This window comes from Canis lupus, chromosome X (genome assembly GCF_011100685.1).
Source record: "Canis lupus familiaris isolate Mischka breed German Shepherd chromosome X, alternate assembly UU_Cfam_GSD_1.0, whole genome shotgun sequence".
In the NCBI taxonomy this organism is placed as follows: Eukaryota; Metazoa; Chordata; class Mammalia; order Carnivora; family Canidae; genus Canis; species Canis lupus.
Genome location: NC_049260.1, coordinates 17,479,942 through 17,502,131, shown reverse-complemented (window position 1 = coordinate 17,502,131; position 22,190 = coordinate 17,479,942). Strand labels below are relative to the sequence as shown.

Genomic DNA, 22,190 nt, shown 5'->3' with positions numbered 1-22,190 from the left:
TTTGGCTCTCTGCATGGTGTCTTATAAGAAGTGATGCTTAAAGCTGTTCGCATTACAGAAAAGTTAATAGAAGCCTGATGCTACAGAGCTACAAGATTCAATTCAGAACAACCCACCTCTGAACTTCCTGATAATTTTTCCTCATATTTAAGTAAAAAACTGAGGGAGGTATGATTACAAATCCAACCTATAACCAGTATCAGCATATAGTTAGACTCTGTCTTATATCTAATCTTCAAAATCAGAAAATATGGTATTAAGAGAACATTTGTTTACTACTTTCTGGATTTTTCTGTGTTCTTTATATATACTTGTTACATAACCAGCCAAGAATAATGCCCTTAAACTTCACAAAAGAGCGGTATTTAAGGTTCTCTGTTATTTTTTCTCACTTTAATGCATGTCTTTTTTATTCATGTTGCTCATACAGCCTTTCCATCTGTTTCCTTTAGCCCTGAACTATAATTGAAGATACTATTGATGATTATGTCCTTCTAAATTCTTTGTGTTTGTGCATAAGTGATCTCAACAATCAATAAAACAGTAAAACGTGCATCAGTGCTTTTATTTTCAACTTGATCCTTTATTTCCCCTCCTGCACAATTTCATATTCTGGGAGTATCTTCCCCTTGCCCACATACTTTGTACCTGGATGTTCTTAAAAATAAAATTCATGGCTTTTAGAGGCTCTTCAGAAAATTACTCTAGGACCCTTAAAATGATTGAAGAGGATTAATCTATCTTCTTCTGCACTATATTGTTAGTCATTATCTATTCTCTCTGCTAGATAATTTAAGATATTAGGCTATTGAGCTGCATATTTTACACAGCTTTTAACATATCGATGTTGTGCAAAGGAGGTTAGATTAAAAAATAACTTTAAAATACATTTCTCAGAAAACCTCATTTTGAAAGCATCAGTAAATATCTTGGCTGGATAACCTGATGTGCATTTTATCTATAAGGTAACAGATTTTATCCACCCTCCCTCCTCTGAAAAACAAAACAAAACAAAACAAAAACCCAAAAATCCCCCACAAAAAACCAGACCCTAGGTTTTGCTTTAGATTTCTAAGACCAAGCTAATAAATGTGTAAATTAAGCGAGAATACTGGTAGGTTATCTCTAAGACAATGAAAAAGAGCACATTATAACTTCACTGAGTACCTGGAGGCACCAAGAATGTATGGCTAGTAAAGAGTATCCTTATAACTGCCAAGAGGGAAATCAGCAGAATTAAAAGGATAAAGTTTTTAAAAACCTTATCTAAACTGCCTAGTATGGCAAAGAAAAGAGAGCTATTCTAAGTAGACTTCAAACTGCATTAACCAAAACAAAACAGTATTTTAGTGTTATGGCAGATGATTTCTGAATGAAGTATATATCTTTATATTTTGTCCACACTTTTATGATTTATATTCCTTGGAAGCTACATAGGCTGACATAATTTATAATTTAATTTAACTGAGGTATTATAAGGCCCACATCTCAGTAAGCTTTGGAACTGCTAATTGGGATAATAGGAAATTACTTGTCTTTTCCCAAATGCCAGTGAAGTAGGTCAGGATAATTAATATGCAAGCTGACTTTTCAGTCAAAGGAAAACAAGACAGGTCTCATCTGTGTACTTTTAATACCATCCATTTTACATCAAAATGAGTTCAGCCTGTGAAAAATCATAGTATGATTCAGTTAAATAATTGAATTTCAAAATAAGAAAAAATGTAGTCCAACCATGAGAACACAGATTGAAGACTGTTCTAAAGAAGGCTAAATTTACACCTCATAAGCTGAGAAATTGAAAAAAACACATCTAAGTCACTGATTTAGATACAGCTTGCTATTTAGATTGCTTTGTAAACTTGTAAGCACTATATGATATATAACATATTATATAAAGTTAAGGTAAATATAAATGGTAAGAGAGGAGTTTGGCTGATGACATAACTCTTCATCTACAAAGCAGAAGATAGGTTATATTTTCACATTTTCTTCCATTACTCCTGCCTACTTGCCTGATACTTCCTATTTTAAATTTTTTGGTAAACTGAGAACAAATATTTGGAGCCAGAGACATGTAACTTATTTCCTCTGCAGATCTATACTGGATTAGTGCAAATTCACCTTACTAGGTCAAACCCAATGCTGGCCTCGAGCAGGACAGTTAGTAACATACCACCGCTGTACTTTGACTGTGACAAACACAGTGCCTGCCAACCTGTGGGCAACATGGTGAGTGCTCCCTATTGGAGGGCCTGTCATAAGTCTGAGATTGATGGGATGGCCCCTGCTTCTTTCGTGAGTATAATTTTTGCTCTGTTGATATAACTAACACGCAGTAGCTTAACTTGAATAAGAAGCTTGGAATACTTGCTCCTGATGGCCAACCCAGGGCAGTAACGAACACGACACCCCTTAACTAGGCCTTAAAGATTCTTTTGAAGACACTGATTTTAAAGCTGATGTTCCTCAAATGAAGTGTTCATCAAAATGCACACTCCTCAATGCTAAAAACAGCAATGCAGTAAATCCATCATTAGGAAGGCAAACACACATTCCTTTAAATAAAAAGCATCTTCTACTAGGCAACCATCAAATGCACTGCTCTGCTGAGAAAGGTGCAAAGAACACTGACATATCAACAAGTGGCAAGATTTGGGGGGAAATACCCAGAAAGAAATGGGGCCCTGAAAGAGTGCATAGCCACCTCTAGTGAAGTAGAACTGGCTGAATAGCATCCATTGTCCCATGATATTGAACCTAGACAAAACATGCAATGCTAGATTTATGGACACACTTCCTCAGGTTGTTCTGCCTTAACCCAATTATTCTACAAAAAAAAAAAAAAGCCACTGAAAGAGATGGAAAGTATCAAATAACTGCCCTCTTGACTCATTTGGGAATGTGAAGGAAAACTGCACCAACTCAGGAGTGCATCTATACGGTAGAAACAAACCCAATCAACAGAACAGCAAAAAAGACACTGGAAGAACAAATTCGAAAGCCATCTAACTACAGATGCTCTTTGGGCTCGGGTTTTCCTTTTGGGACCTGGGACGCGCCTTCTCCTTTCCCGAACTCCCTCACACATGGCCAGGAGGAACCCGGAAGTAACTGGCTTACGTGAAAAGGTAGCATCCGTGACTTCTACCTGCAGCCGTGAGGATGTTTTCTGAACAGAATTCTCTATTCCAGGGGGATGTGCAAATGTCAACACAATCTATTTTAAAATGGCAAAGATAAAAGTATTTTTCCCCAATATGTTTGTATAATACTGAACAAACCTCACATAGTTATAGCAGTTGTGCAGCACCTGGATGACAGTTGAAACGAAGTTTCTAACTCCTCTTTAGTTAAATTTTAGAAAAACAATGTACTAATTCTGGTAAACATCATAACAGTAAAAATGTATTGTCATGCTTTCCAGAAATCCTATAGAGGCCTAACATGGCTCCTAGATATTTTTCCCACCAGACTCTTCCATAATCTCTGATGAATGTGAATGCTGGGAGGCCTTAGCAGGTAATAGATGGTAATTACCTTTTCCTGCACCAATAGTATACCTTTTTTAATGCTCCTCAGAGAGATCATGGCTAAAACACACTTCACATGGAAACTACTTTAACATATGAATTTTATTACAAGCAACTCATATTTTGATGGTAGAAGATATGATTTAATTCCCATTGAATAATTCAACGAAGATCCATACCATAAAAGGAAGTCTACTGTATTTTTTTTGTTAATAATCTCCAAAATGACCCTTATTTTAAATAAGCCAAGTTTAACATGGGTAAGAGGCTCCTGACCTGCTGGTCCTTTGTGAGTTTTGAGTTGTTTTTCCAGTTGTGATGAAGAGCTTAACAGTTCTATATTCCACAATCAAAGTCTTGTATACTCACAAAATGGGCTGAGGAATATAGTCTGCCTGTATCCTTTAAAAGGAGAACTCTAACGCCTTACTGGGACCAAACCAGCAACTGTGGTTTCATCAACACTGGCTTGGGACATCTGCACTAACTGGCCCAAAATTTGTTTTGAATAAAGACATGCAAAACAGTTTTATACTACTACTTTAACACTATTTTGCGGGGGATAATTTTACATTTAGGACTTAAAGCCAAACTCAGATTTTTCTTTCTAAGTAATATAACTGAGTTCTAGCCTTTCCCTGAAACTAGCCTGGGTTTCTGGAGTGGTGTAGCATGTTAACTATAAACAGATGCTTGGAAAGGCATGTTGAATAAAGGACTTGATAATCAGTAAACATATTCTTGATGCCAACAAATCAGAAGATTACTTAATTGACTTTGTCTCTCTTAAGGGTTGATTCACATAAACTGACTTTTGCAATCAACATACATACCTTGAAAGTAAATAAATGCTTTTGGAAACTGGTTATTTCAGCTATTTGGAGTTGACAGAAGAGTCATTTGAAATTTCTTTTTGGAAATCTCTTCTGAATTTTTTCTTTAAATTTTTTAATGATGGGAAGAGAATATGTTTATGTATACACACACACATATGTGCATGCGTGCGTGTGTTCACTTATTATATTCAACCAAGTTTCTCCTAACACCCTGCTTGAAGTATTTAGTTTCTTAACCCAAACTCAGGGGGCAATTACTGTGGACCAAAGGGATGATGCATGTAAGGGAGAAGTTTTTGGATGAGGGGAGGAAGAAAAAGAAATGACTAGTATTAACCTGAAGAGGCAAGTGAGTACTTGGAGAAAACCATTTGCTCTAGCTTTGGGTGTCCTGGGATATAGGGTTCATTGTTCACTTTTTGTCCCCCATGTTACACAAGTTCTGAAAGTAAAGCAGCAAGGGATACCTTAACTTCCTGTGCAGCAAGACCATTATTTTAAGAAAAAAGGGAAACAAAATTATATTTTCTTAAAATAAGAAGTTTGAAAAGGTTAGGACTCTGTGTACACAGGCTAAGCATCTCCAACATACTTACTTTTGTCTCCTATGTTTTCCCCTGCTGCCTCCCCTTCCTCCTCCTCCTCCTCCTCCTCTTCCTCCACCTCTGTGGGCTGCACGTCATCCTGTGGGTCACAGGCACTAACCGGCGCGTTCAGACAGCAGTGGTTGAACCCACTATCTCGAGGCAGAGTAAAACTTCGAGGCTTGCCCCCATTTCCATTTAACACTTGCATCCTCTCGCTCTCAGCTAAGGGGTACGGCCCATAGTGATCCTGGAGGTGGCACTTCTGAGTTGGAAGAGTGGACTGCCTCCTGTGCTCCGGGGAGATGGCCGCGGAGTCAGAGAAGACAGAATCCTCCAGGGGCAGAGTCTGAAGATAGTGTAATCCTGAGCTTGTCAGGGGCGTCTCGATTAAATCCTGCCAGGAGCGGCGCTGACTGGCTGTCTTGCGAATGGGGGACACCGCACTGCTCCCGGTCACTTCCTGGCGAAACTCCTCGTGGGAGGACTGTGATTGAGAGGTCTCTGTGGAAGAGAGCCGGCTGTGTTTCGCTTCCACGTAAGGACTGGCACAACTCATCTGTGGAAAGGAGCCTCTGATCAGCCTCCACAGAGGTAACAGGCTACCTCTGTCAGCAAGGCACATGTTAGATTTCCACCAGCTAACATTTACCAGTCAAGTGAATGACTAGTCAAGTTTACGGACATCTCAAAGTTGGGCCTCAGCTGATCTTTTGAGGGACTGACATGAGGAGGGTTGAAATGCAGCTCTACCAGACTCTCATGAAAAATCTGACCTATTAATATGCAAAGCAAAATTCTACAACAATGAAGCATAAGAAAATCTGAGTGCTTATGTAAGAAATATTCAGCAACGAAAGAAAATCTGGAGTTTTAAAAATCTCTATAAATTTGAAACCCCGGACAATTGTTGCCAAATCTGTATTTCCTGATTGTGTGGGGTTTGGGGATGAGGGTGAGGAGAGGCCTTTGGGTGTGAAAACAGGATGCCTATAATCAGACAGAATCCTTCCTCTTCCTTGCAGGAGAATGTCTGCTCCCATGGGCCCCAAGGAAAAGCTTTTGTAGGGTCTTGTCAATTTGTGGCACTTTGTGGAGAGTTAAAACTATAGAGGCAGGATGAGATTATATCCTGATGGGGATCAGCATTTGCCTTGAGCATGGGCACCTCGGGGCACATAAACACAAAAGAAAAATGGGATATTTTTATTCTTGGAATTTAAAGCTTGGGAGTATATAGCACAAAGCACAACCAAGAAAAAGGACTGGCATCAAGTGAATGCTGTGAAAGTCTTGCAGGCACCCCTACTGGGGACGAGGCTTACTCTAGCTCTGGGGGCTGACAAGATCAGCCCCGCCTCCTTTCTGGCAAGAGGAGCCAGATGTGTCAAATGTGATCATGGCAAATGGGGCTGAGGCTGTGGCCAGGACAAGCCTGGCTGAAGCGAAAGCACATGCTGCCCCTCTGGGTAAAGGAAGGGAACTTAAGTGTCATCTTCTGGGGGCAGTTTATTTTCCCACATGTTAATAACATGTAAATGGTTTCCTTCTTGCATAGCAACCCCCAAGTTGCTATGATTAAAGAACTGTTCCCTGAAGCAGCAGCTTCCTTTACTTCCTCTTTTAGAAATATTTTCAAGGAATTATTCAGGCCCTGGTGTTTTAGGGAAAAAGAGAAAATATGGTATGAGCTATGTCTTGTCACTGACTTCATGATTTCATTTCTCTTGCTCATCCTTGCATTCTGCTGCACTCAGTAAACTGCAGCATTTATTAAAGAAACACACACACATTTAGGAACCATTCTTCGGTAAGAGACATTGCTATCAAACGTTGTTATTAAAACTGTGGCTTCCCTTTTAGTTGTCGGCCAAAAGCACCCATTCATTTACTTCAGAAATATTTATTAGGCATTTAATAAATAAGTGCCAGTGCTGTGCAAGGCCATGGGGATATGCAGATCAATCCAACAGTGTCCCTGTGCTCAAAAGGTCCACAGTCTAGTCCAGTGAGCTGTTTGTAGTTCCAGATATTCTGATTTAATGTCTGCGTAGGATTTGAGCACCTGCATTTTAAAAATGTTCCAGAGATGATGCTTTTGCACAGCCAAGGTTGAGAAGTGGCCTCAAATTATACCAACATCTTGTGTAGCGCCTTTCTTATTTAAAATCCTCTAGAGTAATATGGAGTTGGAATTAGGTTGGCTGCTGTTGTCACCTAAATTCAGCTTCCATCTCCTACATGGAAGACTCAGTCCCAAGATAGGCAGAAGTGACTCTTATGATGCCATAACCAGGCAGGCAATGCATTGTGGAAACTGGGACACTACTGAGATGTTCTTAATAATTCTGATGGGAAATGGGCATAAAGTAGGATAGTCCCAAGAAAACCAGGACAGGTGTTTATCCCGTTAAAAGATTAAAGTACAATCTACACACAGACTAATTTACACAGGTTAAAGAAGTCTGGAGTACCATATATACACAGACATTAAACCAGATCCCATGACTGTGTACAAAGCTGTATGTTAAAACATGTCCAATACAGATATAGTATCAAATTTTAGGAGTTGTTTCTGAAGGCCACAGGAATGGACTTTATTAGTGTGGAAATACATAAGGTCCATTTATACATCTTTTTATAAGAAATCTTTTTTTGTTGCTGATATTTCCATGAAAGCTACTCTGACACAAATAGGATTTTTTAAAAAAATAAACATGGGCCAATACTAATTATATCTGGACTCTGTGGTGACTGTTTCTCCTGATTCAACAGTCTTTGCATACTTAAAAATTTTCCTCCTTATTGCTTTTACATTCTCTATTTTCTTTCCTCTTAGGAATCCTGAGGTCTGACATGCAATTCACTATATAATTATTTTTAACATACAAAGGGATGCTTCAGGTCAAAGATTTTGATATCAAATTATTTCCATGCCTGTGGTCAACTTACAGAGGGAGGCCGTGGGTATGTATCGTAGGGGGGTGGAGGGCTGTCCTGTTTGGGTGTTGATGGAGTATCTGCTTCTTCCTTGTCACTCTCACTCCAGTAATCTGTAAATTCACACACAAGGATACAACAACATTCTATTAAATGTTTCTAGTCATATTTTCAGGAACAGATACTACCAACTAACATAAGGAAATTTAAATTGCACCCCTACATCCTGCTCCCCAGCACCTCCTACTCCAGGCCCACCGACTTTTATTTTCAGCTGGATTTTGAGGAAGAAGGAAGAATACAATCACCTCATTCCAGCCTTTAAAGCAAGCAGTTATACATAGCTATAATTTTAAGGAGGTACGAAAAAGACACTGCATAAGGCAAATTAGGTTTAGGGTGCTTTAGATTCCAGGCCAAATTATCCCGAATCTTCAATTAATGAATGATATCACATGATGCCTCTCAAAGGTGTATCATTTCACCCTAAAGATGAACACTCAAAGAAAAGCAATATATATACTGCTGTAGATCTCTACAGATATAAACAGCTCCAAAAATAACGTTCTCAATTCTCTTTTCTGGCTTTAGTTCACCGGTTATCTAACAATCGCTGTTTCCAGAGTCATGCTGACATGAATCTCTATAACACCATACTCCCACCTCTACTTGGAAACACATGGCAAACCCTGATTCTTGCCAAATGCAAAAGGGCAAATTTGCTGATGTGGGCCGTAAGTTCCAAACTTCCAGAACTACTTAAAAGGGTAGAAAATGTAAGCCGCTAGATTTGGCAGACCTCAGGCAAGAGGGAAGGGAAAAAACTCTGAGAGATAAATCAGTTGAGTAAGTAAAATAGAGCATAAAGGCCAAGAATCAGAATGTGTTTCACTAACATCTCAACCACTCTTAACCCTGGGGTAATTCTTTATAAAATTTACAAGGAAAAACCTACAAGTACTACCCATATGCATTTCAGATGATAAGAGAAAAAGTATTAGAGCAAATGTTCCTTATTATGAAAATCCAAATCACAAAAGAACCATCATAAGGCTTAAGTGATATTCCGATTTAGGTGAAAAATCATGGCACCTATTTTTGCAGGAACTTCTCTCCACCCAGGAATTCCTACATTGTAATATTTATATATATTTTTTCTCATGGTGCTTATTAATAAGTATAGCTAACATTTATTGAATACTTACTATATTTGAATAGGAAGTTGTAGTGCTGGGATTTGAACTAAGAAATCATCTTGCTCTAAACCTTGGAGGACTAGGGCTTTTTTGTATGACATAATGGGAGAATTTAATTTGACTTATATTCATGATTCTTTAAGTCTCCCTGCCCCCGGCTCCTCTATTAACTCTGGCTATCCTGAAGAGCAATTATTTAGCAATGAAGATTATTATGTTCAGATATCAAAATATAAAAACTTTGAAAATGCTATTCCTATTTTAATTATTCCCTCTGACTAAAAGATAAGCAGAAACTAGTTAATCTAAATTTGTGTCTGGTATTTACAGTGGACCATGCTGGTGACAACTGGTGTAGTGAGTTTCCCCTCAAATATGAATTGATGTAGTTGCCCAGAGAGGTACCCAAAAATGGTGGGGAAAGCATGAACTATATAGTTGGGCAGATGTGGGTTCAATTCTTGGCTGTACCACTTACCATCTCTGTGTTCTTATAATGGTTACTAAATCTGAGTCTGTTTCAACATCTGGAAAAGGGGGCTAATGATAACTGCCTTTCAGAGTTGTGTGTATGTGTGTGTGGGTATTAAATAAGGTAACATATGTTCAAGTGCTTTGCACCTTGATAGCACTCAAAAAATTATTAGGACCCCTGATCTTGGGAGGATTTATAGGTAGCATGCTAGGGCAGTAGGGCAGTCACACAGGAGGTAAGTGCCTTGTGTTTAACTCCTTGGACATTAGTTTTTTTTTTCTTCTTACAACAAGTTTCAGCAATGAAAAGTGAATTCTGAAGCTCTGGGACCTGGGTTAGGTAGTTTTGTGGGAGCTTGAAATACTACAGGGAAGTCATTCCTGGAGGTGAAGAGATTAAGCACTCCCCACATCACACCCCCAAGCAATGGTTTGGCCAAGATTACTTTGCTCTTGCCCTTCCCACTATTTCCTGAAACTGTGGCACCTGTGTTGAGTTTCTTCTTGACCTTTGCACTGATACATTGGGGGATCTCAAGGAATTAGAACCTCAAGTGGTCCTTATTAGCATGTTGAGAAGGAGATGATCACCATTTTATCAAGATCTCTATAGCTACCATTACAAGTGACAGATGTGGGAAAGTCTCTATTTACTTTTCCTCCTCAGCTGAATTAGGAAGAATTATAGTCCACTATTCCATGTAATTCTTGGTTTACTAAAAAGTACCATCAATCGTTTTCTTGGGTTGCCAAAGAAAAGACTGAATTCCCACTATGTAAATTAACTTTATTTCTCACAGTACATTGTGTGTCTCTGAGAGACCAATGCCGGAGAGGCAACTCCACAGAAAATTCAGTCATGGTTTACTTGGGGTTTGTGTGGAAAAGTACAGGCACCTGTTTGCTCAAAGGCTGAAACCAGTTTGATTTGCATTCTAAGAGCAAATTAATTTATTTTTCTTAGTTTTCTATTTAGCACAAAATAAATGGAGCTTTTAATGTCTCTTGCATGCTACTCAATTTTATAAGTAACTAATCATGAATAAACAGTGCTGTCTATAGAACAGGAAGATTTTCACGTTACTTCTCAGGTTGATATAAAAAAGATAATTGGAAAAAATGACTTTTTTATCTAGAACTACCAAAAAATACAATATATTTCATTCATTTTTATGTCATTAAATCTTTAGAAAGTCCTTATGTATGACAGAAAATAATGTGTCATGAATGTTTGACTTGAAGGTGGAAAAATATAGAAAAATGATTAGCAGACAACTAGCCAAATTGTGATCTTGGCATAATTTAGTGTAACCCTGTTTTCTCTAAGTACAACAACAAATAATGAAAGAGAAGCCCACATCCTTTATACTTCTGTAGCTAAAGACAGCAATTCACTAAACTTTTATTTAAATCAATGCAAGAGTCACTTCCAAGCTGCACTGGGTACTTAAATAAAAACAGTGTTTGGCAGTTCCTCCTTTGCATGTTTGTGAAAGATTCCCAACCCTCGAGGAGCTATATTTTGTATGAAGTTTAAACTTCAGTACTGAGAACGGTACTCAGGAGATGTCAAATAACTCTACAGAAGTGTGAAGTAGACACATGCATCCAGTTGTTTTCTATATAGAATACCATGAGACCTAATTATGCAGAAGGTAGGAAGTTTCATGTTTCTGACCTATGTCAGAATGCCTAAGGAATACATATTCTATGTGAAAATGCAAATTATTTCAGAGATTCTGGTTGCGTTGTGCTAGCAAGAGGGATGTGAATTATTAACTATTAGCTTTTCTGCCAATGAGTGTCTACCACTCCAGAAGGCACTAAAATATATACTCACATGATCAGGTGGCATGAATCCATAGACTGAATACTTATTGGAACCTGCATGTGCAATATAACTTACCAGTTCTTTAATCCTTAATGAAATTAGGCTATATTATACCAAATACAAAGAAAATTCACTAAAATCAAGACCATGTTAAGCTTCAAAGTGATGAAATACAAGGGTTAAGCCTGGAAATCCAAGATTCCTCATTCATGTAAATTAACTTTTTTTCAAAGATTCATTTTCCTATCAGTACATTGCTCACTTTTAATTCTTGTATCTTAAAATCAGAAACAAATCTGTATGCGCCTATAAAGAACCGTCTTCTGCCTTTAAAAAAATCTGAAAAGAAAGGCTAGGTTTTTTTTTAGTGCTATTAACACAATTGTAGGCCTATAAATTAAGTTGAAGCATGAAAGTTTTATTCCTTAAACAAACTTTTAACAATGAAGAAATGTGGCTTATCAACTGGCCTGACACTTCATAGTTCTGGCTGGGATTTGCCTTTGCACACTGACTTGATGGGAGATTGCTTCCATGTTATTTGTGGAGGTATCCATGCTGCTTCCACTCTCAGGAATGTTTTATTTTGTTACTTCCTTTACTTTACTGCCTTCTCATCCTGTGAGAATGAGATCAAATAATGGTATCGACATAAAGCCTTTCCCTATTCCCCTCCTGGAAGCAATCTCTCCAGTCTAATTTCTACAGAACTTGATTTGTACTTTCTTACATTTCATTTTCTGTATTATATTAAAAGTACCTTTTCTACTAGAATTCAGTGTAATTTCAGGAAGGATGGGTGCCTATTTCACCCTAATTTAATCAGAGTGCTAGTTGAAGGCATTACATAGAAAAGCTTCATATTGAATGAAACATTTTCTCTTCTCCTCTGCTGCTGACTTTACATCAGGCTCACAATCATTTCCTCCAGTAAGATATTTCCTCATTAATCAGCCAGTCTCCTTACCAGACTTTTTTTTTTAAAGTTTGTATCCACTTAGCACATTTTTAAAGTCAGTTGCAGTTGTACAATCATTAGTACTCATTGACTTTATGTTGCTGTTTATTTTTTTTTGTTTTTCTTTATTTTTTCTTAAGCAATTTCAAGTGTGTGACTTTGAGATCCTCAACAAAATGATATATTCCTATTGGCAGGAACCATGTTTTGCTTTCTTTGAAATCTTCCTGCCCTGACTCCTTACTCCTCAGTATTCTACCCATCGTCATTCCCTCACCCAGAGGCTCTAAACCAGGGGTTGGTAAATAAGGCCTGCAGGCTAAATGAGGCTCTCTGTCTGTTTTTATATGGCCTGTGGATCAAGAATGGTGTTTACATTTTTAAATGGTTAAAAAAAATCAAAGGAAGAATATTTTTTGAAATGCAAAAAATGATCTGAAATTTAATCTCAATGTCCATAAACAAAGCTTTATTAGAGCCCAGCCACATCCCTCATGTATGTACAGCTGCTTTCGTACTGTAATGGCAGACTTTGAGCAGTTTAGACAGAAATCTCATGGGCTTGCAAAGCCTCAAATATTAACTACTTGGCTCTTCACAGAAAGTTTCCCAATCCCTGCATTAAACATTTGCCAACAGATTGGTTTTGGGATCTGGTTATCTTCTTTAGATCTCTCTAACCTTTAGCTTTTAGATGTTTAGAAAAGTTTTGGCTGAGGTTTTCCTCTGAGAGGAAACAGAAGGTTTTTAGAATCTCCACATAGACAAACAGGCCATGCCCACTGGAAACACAACTAGAAATATGTTTGCATGTATATCAGTCTGTGGAATTCCTCTGACTTGAGGAAGTCTCAAAAGATTTCCAAAACCTATTGATGCTTCCAAGGGATGCACAATAAACACTTTTTGGAAATGTATGTGTACTCTGTTTTTATATGGCCTGTGGATCAAGAATGGTGTTTACATTTTTAAATGGTTAAAAAAAATCAAAGGAAGAATATTTTTTGAAATGCAAAAAAATGGGTGTTATACTGTATATTGGCAAATTAAATTTAAATAAAAACCATTCATTTGGGGAATATAAAAAATAGTGAAAGGGATTAAAGGTGAAAGGAGAGAAAATGAGTGGGAAATATCAGAGAGGGTGACAGAACATGAGAGACTCCTAACTCTAGGAAATGAACAAGGGGTAGTGGAAGGGGAGGTGGGCAGGGGGATGGGGTGACTGGGTGATGGGCACTGAGGGGGGCACTTTATGGGATGAGCACTGGGTGTTATACTATAGGTTGGCAAACTGAACTCCAATAAAAAATATACAAAAAAAAGGCACATAGTACTTAAGAAAAAAATAATAAATAAATAAAAAAACAAAACAAAAAAAGTAAATGTAAAGCAACTTTGGAATGGTGACTACAGCTTTCATTAGAATTTTAATTCTGCATAACGACATTGTGTTTTGTAAATCTGAATGACTTTAGAGGCAAGTTCCATAAGATCAGGGCAGCCCAGGTGGCTTAGTGGTTTAGCACCCCCTTCGGCCCAGGGCATGATCTGGGTCCCAGGATCGAGTCCCACGTCAGACTCCCTGCATGGAGTCTGCTTCTCCCTCTGCCTGTGTCTCTGCCTCTCTCTCTCTCATGAATAAATAAATAAAATCTTAAAAAAATTCCATAAGATCAGAGAGTTACAGATTAACAGAACTGAAGAACATAATCAATTGAGATAATTTATGGAAGAAGGGGTCATCCATCTGAGCTCTTTGCATAAAAGTCCACTTAAATGTCTATGAAACTGCTAAACAGAAAAAGAAAACAACTCACCAATAAGGACTTGAACTTTGGTCAGTATTTACGACCAATTATAGACTTTTTAAGATTTTTTTCCTCCATGGGAAATACATTGAGAGAAACAGCAACAAACTCCACATTAGGTACTCTAAAACTTTCTGAGTTTATTCCCCATCTGTTGAGTTTACTAAATTTTACTTATAAGATGCTATGGTTTGGATTCAAAGTGCCCAGAAGAGAAATAACCACAGCCTGAGGTATGCATTTTCATTCAAATGATAGTAGTGAATCACTGTTTAGGATAACAGCAAAAGAAAACAAAACAAAAACCCCACAGACTGTAAAAAAAAAATTCCTTTACCTTGTTCTTGCTTAATCCTCTCTCTTTCTGCATATCCTGCAGTCAGCATATTGATTCTGTTAAGCCATCTGAAAAAACAAATATTAAAATCAGTAACGTCACAACTTAATTTCTTATATTTTACTTCTTAAAAATATTTATTTTAAGAATAAAGAAGATGTAGTATATATACAATGGAATCTTACTTAGCATAAGGAAAGAAAGAAATCTTGCCATTTGCAAAAAAAGAAAAAGAAAAAAGAAAAAAAAACCTTGCCATTTGCAATTACATGGATGGAGCTAGAGTGTATTTTGTTAAATGGATGAAATAAATCAGTCAGAGAAAGACAGATACTGTATCATTTCACTCATATGTGGAATTTAAGAAACAAAATAAATTAGTGAAGGGCAAGAAAGACAGAGACAAACCAGGGAACAGACTCTTAACTCTAGAGAACACACTGTTGGCTACCAGTGGGGAGGAGTTCAGGGGATGGGGGAAATAGGTGATAGGGATTAAGGAGGGCTCTTGTCCTGATGCGCACTGAGCAATGTACAGAATTGCTGAATCACTATATTGTACACCTGAAACTAGTAACACAGTATGTTAACTATACAGGAATTAAAATAAAAAAACATTATTATTTTTTTAGAGAGGGAGGGGGGAGCGGTGGAGGGAAAGAGAATCTTAAGCAGAAGCCAGAAGCCAATGTCCAGCATGGAGCCTGAGGCAGAGCTCAATCTCACCCTGAGATTGTGACCTGAGCTGAAATCAAGAGTCAGATGCTTAACTGACTGAGCCACCCAGGCACCCCTAAAGTACAAAATTTAATAAAATATTAATAAAATAAAAATATTTATTTTAAGATATTTATTTTAAAATATTTATTTTAAGAATATATGAGATAATTTTACATAAAAGATGTCTTTGTTTCTCTTGACACATCGAGTCTTCAAAGAGCTATAATTTGCTGTAGTATAAATTGCTCCCACATTAAAGATGCTATTTCGATAGAAAAGTCTTAGGCAAACCTGTTAATATCTGTAATATAGAGGGTTTTAAGATGATCAGAGCCCTATTAATTCTGTTGCTCCAAATTTAGAAGCACTCCAAATATTGCTGCTGACTGTGTCTTCAGAACAAATGCTTTTTTTTTTTTAACAAATGCTCTTTTATAGGTATTTAATATCATACAATATGTACTGATGAGGGAAAAAGTTATGGACTTTGCCTGTCAAAATGAATTTTACTATTAAATATTAGTTGTGATGAAGGTCATTTAAGTTTAATGATCTGGGGGGAAACATATCTTAGGAGTACTTTGGAAATTCGTCTCTAAATACGAAGGAATTAGGTTTTCCAAAGACAAAATGAGCAAACATAATTTTAACCTCTGTATACATCCTGAAAATCTATTTCCACAAACAATAGTAACTTAATAATAAATCTTAGTTCTTTCCTCTCTCAGTAGCACTACTATTGCCAGGGGAGGGGCCTGCATTATTTCAATCTCCATCTTTTTTCTTTTGTCCCACCAGGTCTCTCCCTGTGTTCATTATTCCAGCTGTTCACACTGCATCTGATTATTAAATCATAAAATCTTTAAATTAACCTGACAAATTTCCATTGGTCCATTCTGAGCTATGATCCATATATTTTCCCAAATCAGAAATTAAGGAAGAACCCCTCTTCCGAACTACCTTAAGTTTGGAATGAATAGTATAGTTAACATCATTAAAGTATGGAATAATCTGATTAAGATACATTTTAAGGGGTGCCTGGGTGGCTCAGTTGATTAACCGTATGCCTTCGGCTCAGGTTATGACCCCAAGGTTCTGGGATTGAGCCCCACATTGGGGTCTCTGCTCAGTGGTGAGTCTGCTCCTCCTCTTCCCCTCCCCAATGCTCGTTCTCTCTCTCAAATAAATAAAATCTTTAAAAAGATGTATTTTTAAGAAAAAATTGTGTTTGAGAACTTTTTCTCCCAAGAGTTTATCTCCTGTGCCAAATGGAAGATGATGTCCTTTGAAGTGAGTTGTATATTTCAGCATTTATGCCCAGTGGTATTCACTGTGCAGCAGACAGAATATCTTGAAAGGGGAGGAAAGTTGTGTCTCTCTTTAACAAAATCACATCCATGGAAATTTAAACTTTAATTTTAAGAATAAGTCACCTAAAGCTCAACTTTATTTTGATAAAACCTACAATGTAATTATCACCTCAAGTATTTTTGGAAAATGAAGAAAGGACTGGAATAGAAAGGGAATAAAATGAAGATTGATCAAATTAATTCAGTAGCATAGAGTACACTCATATACTCCAGAAAATCACAAATGATAAGTTAAGAAGTCAACTTCGTGATGAATAATCTTTTAAAAATGACTCTAATCACTAGTAAAAGGTCAAAATTGAAATTTAGCCTATAGGTCATTCGTGGTGAGAAAGAGGTTGAATTTGCACTACAAGATAACTCTTAGCACTTTTGAGAAAGATTTGTCTGGTGCTTTTTGGGTGAAAATTATGATAAGAGCATTAGAGGAACATATATTACTGGATTTTAATCCAGTACCTCCTATTGACTATTTTAAAAACCACCACTGAAATTTCATTTTGTCAGAAGTTTAAAGAACAATGAGGTCTTTATGAGATGAATCAAGAAACTAAAAAGAGGCTTCCTTGATTTTTCAGTTCAACAAATTTACTAAGTGCCTGCTACATGCTGAACAATGAGCTATGTTTTGGGGGCACAAAAATGAATAAGACATAATTTCTGCCTTTAGTGAGTTCCAGAATTGCTAAATGTCATAAGACAATTGAAAAATTCAACTACTTTTAGGAAGAAAAATTCTGTTCATGATAAAAACTCTTCAGAAAGCATGTGGCTAAACTCAGGCCAGTGTGTATAGGCACAAAAGGCTGAACACCATACAACTGTTTGTGCTGTCTTGGATAAACTTGTCCTTATGGCCTCAGCTAAAAGGGGCTTACCTATATATATGCATTAACTGAGTCAAGAAATATTTAATGAGAACCATGTCTGTTAGGTCTTGTTCCAAGCACCAAGAATTCAGAGAAACAAAGTACCTGCCTCCACAGAGCTACATCTTAGAGAAGGCAATAGACAATTAAAAGAGATACAAATAAACATATGTAAAGTTACTATCAAGTGCCATTTACAAAAACAGCTAGGTAAAAAATTAGAAAGTCAAAGGGGCTAGGGATGGGGGAGGCTATTTTAAGAAAAGCTGGTTAGGGATACAAGCATTGAATTTAATGATGAGGAAATGCTTTAATATTAGATCTACATCCAGCACCTTACTATATCACTAATGTTATAAAACAAGACAATATAGGTATGAGCCTAAAGTGAACTTTCCCATGAACTTGTCAACAATTAACAGAGAATAATGTAAGGAGAGGAAAAAATGAGTAAGAACTACGGGAGAAATGTACAAAAAGTAATTGCCAAATAGAAATGGGTGAATCCTCACAATTATAAGGACATGCATACTGACATGGTAAGGAATATATAGGCCAAATGAATTCAGTAAATAAGTCTCAGAATACTTGAGAAACATGATATTTTATTTTCTTCCCACAGATTTCACAAAGACTGGCAAAATTTTTTTCATGTTTCAGTGCTCATTTCTGAGGAGGAAACAGATGGATGGTAGTGGGGGCCTCAAAAGTGTTTTTGCAAATTACCTCACAAACTTATAGCTGTTCAAAAAATAGAAGGTGAGATCTTAATATTCCAAGTGTGTGTGTGTGTGTGTGTGTGTGTGTGTGTGTATTTTATATATATATATTTGGGTATATATATAAATAAATTTGGATATATATGTATTTGGGTATATATATATATATAAATAAATAAATTTGGGTAATGTATGTATACACACACAGATTTTTTACATAAAAATTAAATTTAAGGGACACCTGGGTGCCTCAGTTGGTTAAGAATCTATCTGCCTTTGGCTAAAGTTGTGATCCTAGGGTCCTGAGATAGAGCCCCGTGTCAGGCTCCCTGCTTAGCAGGGAGTCTGCTTCTCATTCTCCATCTGCCCTTTCCCTTGCTTGTGCTCTCTCTCTTTCAAGTAAATAAAAAAAATCTTAAAAAAAATTAAATTTAAGGAGTACTTTTTTCATTCCAATTACTAGGTTCTGTCAAAACTCAAACTATATTTTAAATATACATATGATAGTGCTTTAGAGATGAAGAAATAACCAGATAAAGCTTATATTTATATAATAATTAGCATAATTATAGTATTATAAAATCTCTTGAAGACTTAGGTACATTTCTTTAAAGGATTATCTATAGAATGAACCAATGCCGAGATTATGTAACAATCAGGCTAATGAACAAAATTGTTGGACGGCATCTCTCCCACCAGTAATCCTCTGTTTATTTCTAGCAATGACATTCCTCCTTTCTATTAACAAATAATTTGCCTATTGAAAGTAGACATTGGGAATATGATTATAAAAAAAGAAAAATTAAAACAAAAGTTCATTATACTTAAATTTTCAAAAAGATTTACTATTTCAAGACAATGTAATTTTGAAGGTTATAGTGTACCTAGCAAGGCTCACATAAAACAGCACTCTTAAATGTATCATGTAGAGATGACATATTTGATCAGATCCATTTTTTCCCTTTGACTCACTGCTTAGAAAAAACAACAAAATGAAACACATGGGTTTGGCTTAGTTTCTTCCATGATATCCTGAACCGGATACTTCTATAGGAGTATTAGGGAAGAAGAGTATCATGACACACTTTTGAAGTTATTGCTAATACAGGGCAGGGAGTGGAGACAAGGAACGGTTTTATAGCTCATGAAAAGGCATTTTCTATGCCTTAAAGAGACCCTGATTAGCATGTTTCATGAATAATTAAGTTATGCTAATTCTTAGAGGTGATTTTATCCATCTTGTAAGACAGAATAATACTCTTTTTACCACTTATTCAGTTTGGTCATGATGTAAACCCTTCATATTCATCCCAAGGGCACTGAGCTCAACATGTGATAAAATAGTGAGTAACTAGAACAGTAGAATTATAAAATTATTAAAACACAAAATAGAGCATCACAACCTCTCTCTCACCTCATAAGCATGTGAATAAACATTTTCATTTTGAGAACACATTAAGGAGAAAAGGCTCTCCAATTTCTAATTGCCTAGTGTGAAATTTCAAGAATGGGAACATAAATCAAAAGAAGATTATGGGAAGTACAAGAAAGACTCAGTCCCCTTATTAATAATAAAATAGTTTATCAAGTGTTCTCTACATCTGTTTGCCATTTCTGTGTATTCATATCCTTGCTTTGGACAAACCATGCGTTTACTCCCAAGTGTCAAAAAAACCCAAGATCGTTTATAAAAGCACATCAAATGTTTATTTAGTATGCTCAAGCACATTTGTAAAGTTGCACAATCTTGTGCTTAAAAATATCTGGATACTGAGGCACCTGGGTGGTATGGTACAGTCAGTTAAGTGTCTGACTTTTGCTTTCAGTTCAGGTCATGATCTCAGGCTTGTGAGATTGAGCCTCTGCATCAGGCTCTGTGACACACTCAGTGTGGAATCTACCTAAGATTTTTTTTTCTCTCTCCCTCTGCCCCCTACCCCCCCTGCACTCTCTTTCTTTCAAATAAATAAATTTTTGAAAAAATACGTGGATGCTAATTTTTTGGAAACACACAAAGAAAGGTAAATGGAATAAGAGTCCAAAGTATATAAAAGGAATATATATTACCAGCAAACACTTAAATAGCACTTACAATTGAGCACAGACTGTTCTAAGCCCTTTATGTGTGCTCATTTGCTCCTCACAAAAGTCCTTTGGGTGGAGATGGTTATTATGTCCATTTTTTAAAGGGGTCAATACCTGGCATAAAGAGGTCTGGTTCTTTTTTTAATTTTTTAAAAGATTTTATTTATTTATTCATGAGAGACACACACACACACAGAGGCAGAGACACAGGCAGAGGGAGAAGCAGGCTCCATGCAGGTAGCCTGATGTGGGACTCGATCCCTGGTCTCCAGGATCATGCCCTGGGCTAAAGGCAGTGCTAAAGTGCTGAGCCACCCGGGCTGCCCAAGAGGTCCAGTTCTATAGCCAAGGTCACACAGCTAGTAAGTGCGAGAGCTGGCATTTGGACAGTCTGGCTCCAAAGTCTATGCTTTTAATCACTGTGCTATGCTGCCTCTCCCTAACTGTTGGCAACTTATATATGTCATATGCACCGCCTGCTGAAGACTTGTAAGAAGGAAAAATCTGAATCTCAAATCCAATTTCTATAGATCTAGACATGAGAGAAGGAGTAAAAGGAAAAGCTAAAGTGGAAACCTGGAGCAGAATGTTGTAGATGATAGAGAAATACATATTATATATATACATATATATAATATATGTATATTTCCACCCTCAAAGCCCCAAATAATCATGTAGCCATTAAAGCATTCGGCTGAATAGCTTTGTCCAGTGATAGAAGAAAGGTGATAGAAATATTAACTTTGCTTAGGACTGAATTTTGAGATGAATGTTGTGTCATAAATACTTAGCATTTGGAAAAGTCAGATTTTTGGGTGATTATCTCCCTGTCCCCACCTGGGAATAAATTTGAAGACAGAATCTTCAAATGGTCTTTAAAAACCTTTTTTACAGTAAATTTTTTAGGTCTATATATGGATTCAGTCACATTTTTTTGTAAACCTGATAAACAGTCAACAAGTTTATTCTGACTTTTAAAATGATGTTCTCTGAAATTAGGTATGGCTAGATGCAGCTATGCCTGAGTCCATTTTATTTTAAAGTGATCAATCACAGTGACATTATTCTCTAACATTAATGTGGAAAACTTAGAATTCTAAGCCTAACTGACTTTCTAAGTGCTTTGAAATTTAAGTAACACTTTACCTGTTCATATCATCAAGATGCTCAGCAGCAAAATAAAAGCTTTTGATTTTAGGATGACAGGCTTTGAATGCACTGCAAAAGGAAACAAAGTACACTTACTTTATTTCAAATTGGGAAATAAGTTAGAACCAAATAATTTTTATGGGTAAAATTACCTCAGCATCTAACCTGAGTTCACATATATAATGCTTCTGCCATGATGACAGAAATCAGTAAAAAATTCAATTTTCTGCCCACAAAACTGCTTTCTTATTACCTCAATTTGAAAGCATTAGACAAGCAACCTCTAATTTAAAAGCTAGAAATTAAAAAAAAAAAAACAAAACCTTCCTTTCTCTCCCTCTCCCCAAATAAAACCAACTTACTATTTCTTGCGGCATTCACTGGCTCTATCAATTTTAAATTCAGGCAGACTGATGAATCCTTCTGCTTTTTCATCCTAAAGAAGCAACACTTTTATTTAGGGTATTATATACAAAGGGTTGAAGCAGATAATATAATATAATCATGTCTTTAAAAATCTATACTAATAAGTTTGTTCATTCAATTTCTTAAATTTAGCATTGGGTGTTATACTATATGTTGGCAAATCGAACTCCAATAAAAAAAACATGCAAAAAATTTTCTTAAATTTGACATTTTAGAGATTAGAGTTTAACTCTAACTTGTTATATTCCATTAAACTGAAGATATATTTTGAACATTTGAAATACTACAAATTAAGATAGACAGAAATTTTGAAAAGTCTTTCTTATATTAGAATGTAGATAGAAAATTCTTT

At 36.5% G+C, this 22,190-nt stretch overlaps 1 protein-coding gene and 1 long non-coding RNA gene across 8 annotated transcripts in view; one reads left to right on the top strand and one right to left on the bottom strand.

Annotated features, from left to right (window-relative positions):
* Window positions 1-22,190, bottom strand: part of CNKSR2 (connector enhancer of kinase suppressor of Ras 2) — a 276,753-nt gene that overhangs the window by 37,865 nt on the left and 216,698 nt on the right. For all 5 annotated transcript variants that reach the window (XM_038587046.1, XM_038587047.1, XM_038587048.1 and 2 more), the window contains 5 exons: window positions 21,775-21,848; window positions 21,410-21,481; window positions 14,501-14,568; window positions 7,906-8,006; window positions 4,966-5,512 (listed from right to left, as the gene is read on the bottom strand). In XM_038587046.1, coding sequence (XP_038442974.1) covers window positions 4,966-5,512; window positions 7,906-8,006; window positions 14,501-14,568; window positions 21,410-21,481; window positions 21,775-21,848 — 862 coding nt within the window. The remainder of the gene's footprint in view (window positions 1-4,965; window positions 5,513-7,905; window positions 8,007-14,500; window positions 14,569-21,409; window positions 21,482-21,774; window positions 21,849-22,190) is intronic.
* The window catches only part of LOC119868391, a 64,849-nt gene that overhangs the window by 35,578 nt on the left and 7,081 nt on the right, over window positions 1-22,190 (top strand). For all 3 annotated transcript variants that reach the window (XR_005386181.1, XR_005386180.1, XR_005386182.1), the window contains one exon: window positions 18,082-18,218. This is a non-coding gene — a long non-coding RNA (uncharacterized LOC119868391). The remainder of the gene's footprint in view (window positions 1-18,081; window positions 18,219-22,190) is intronic.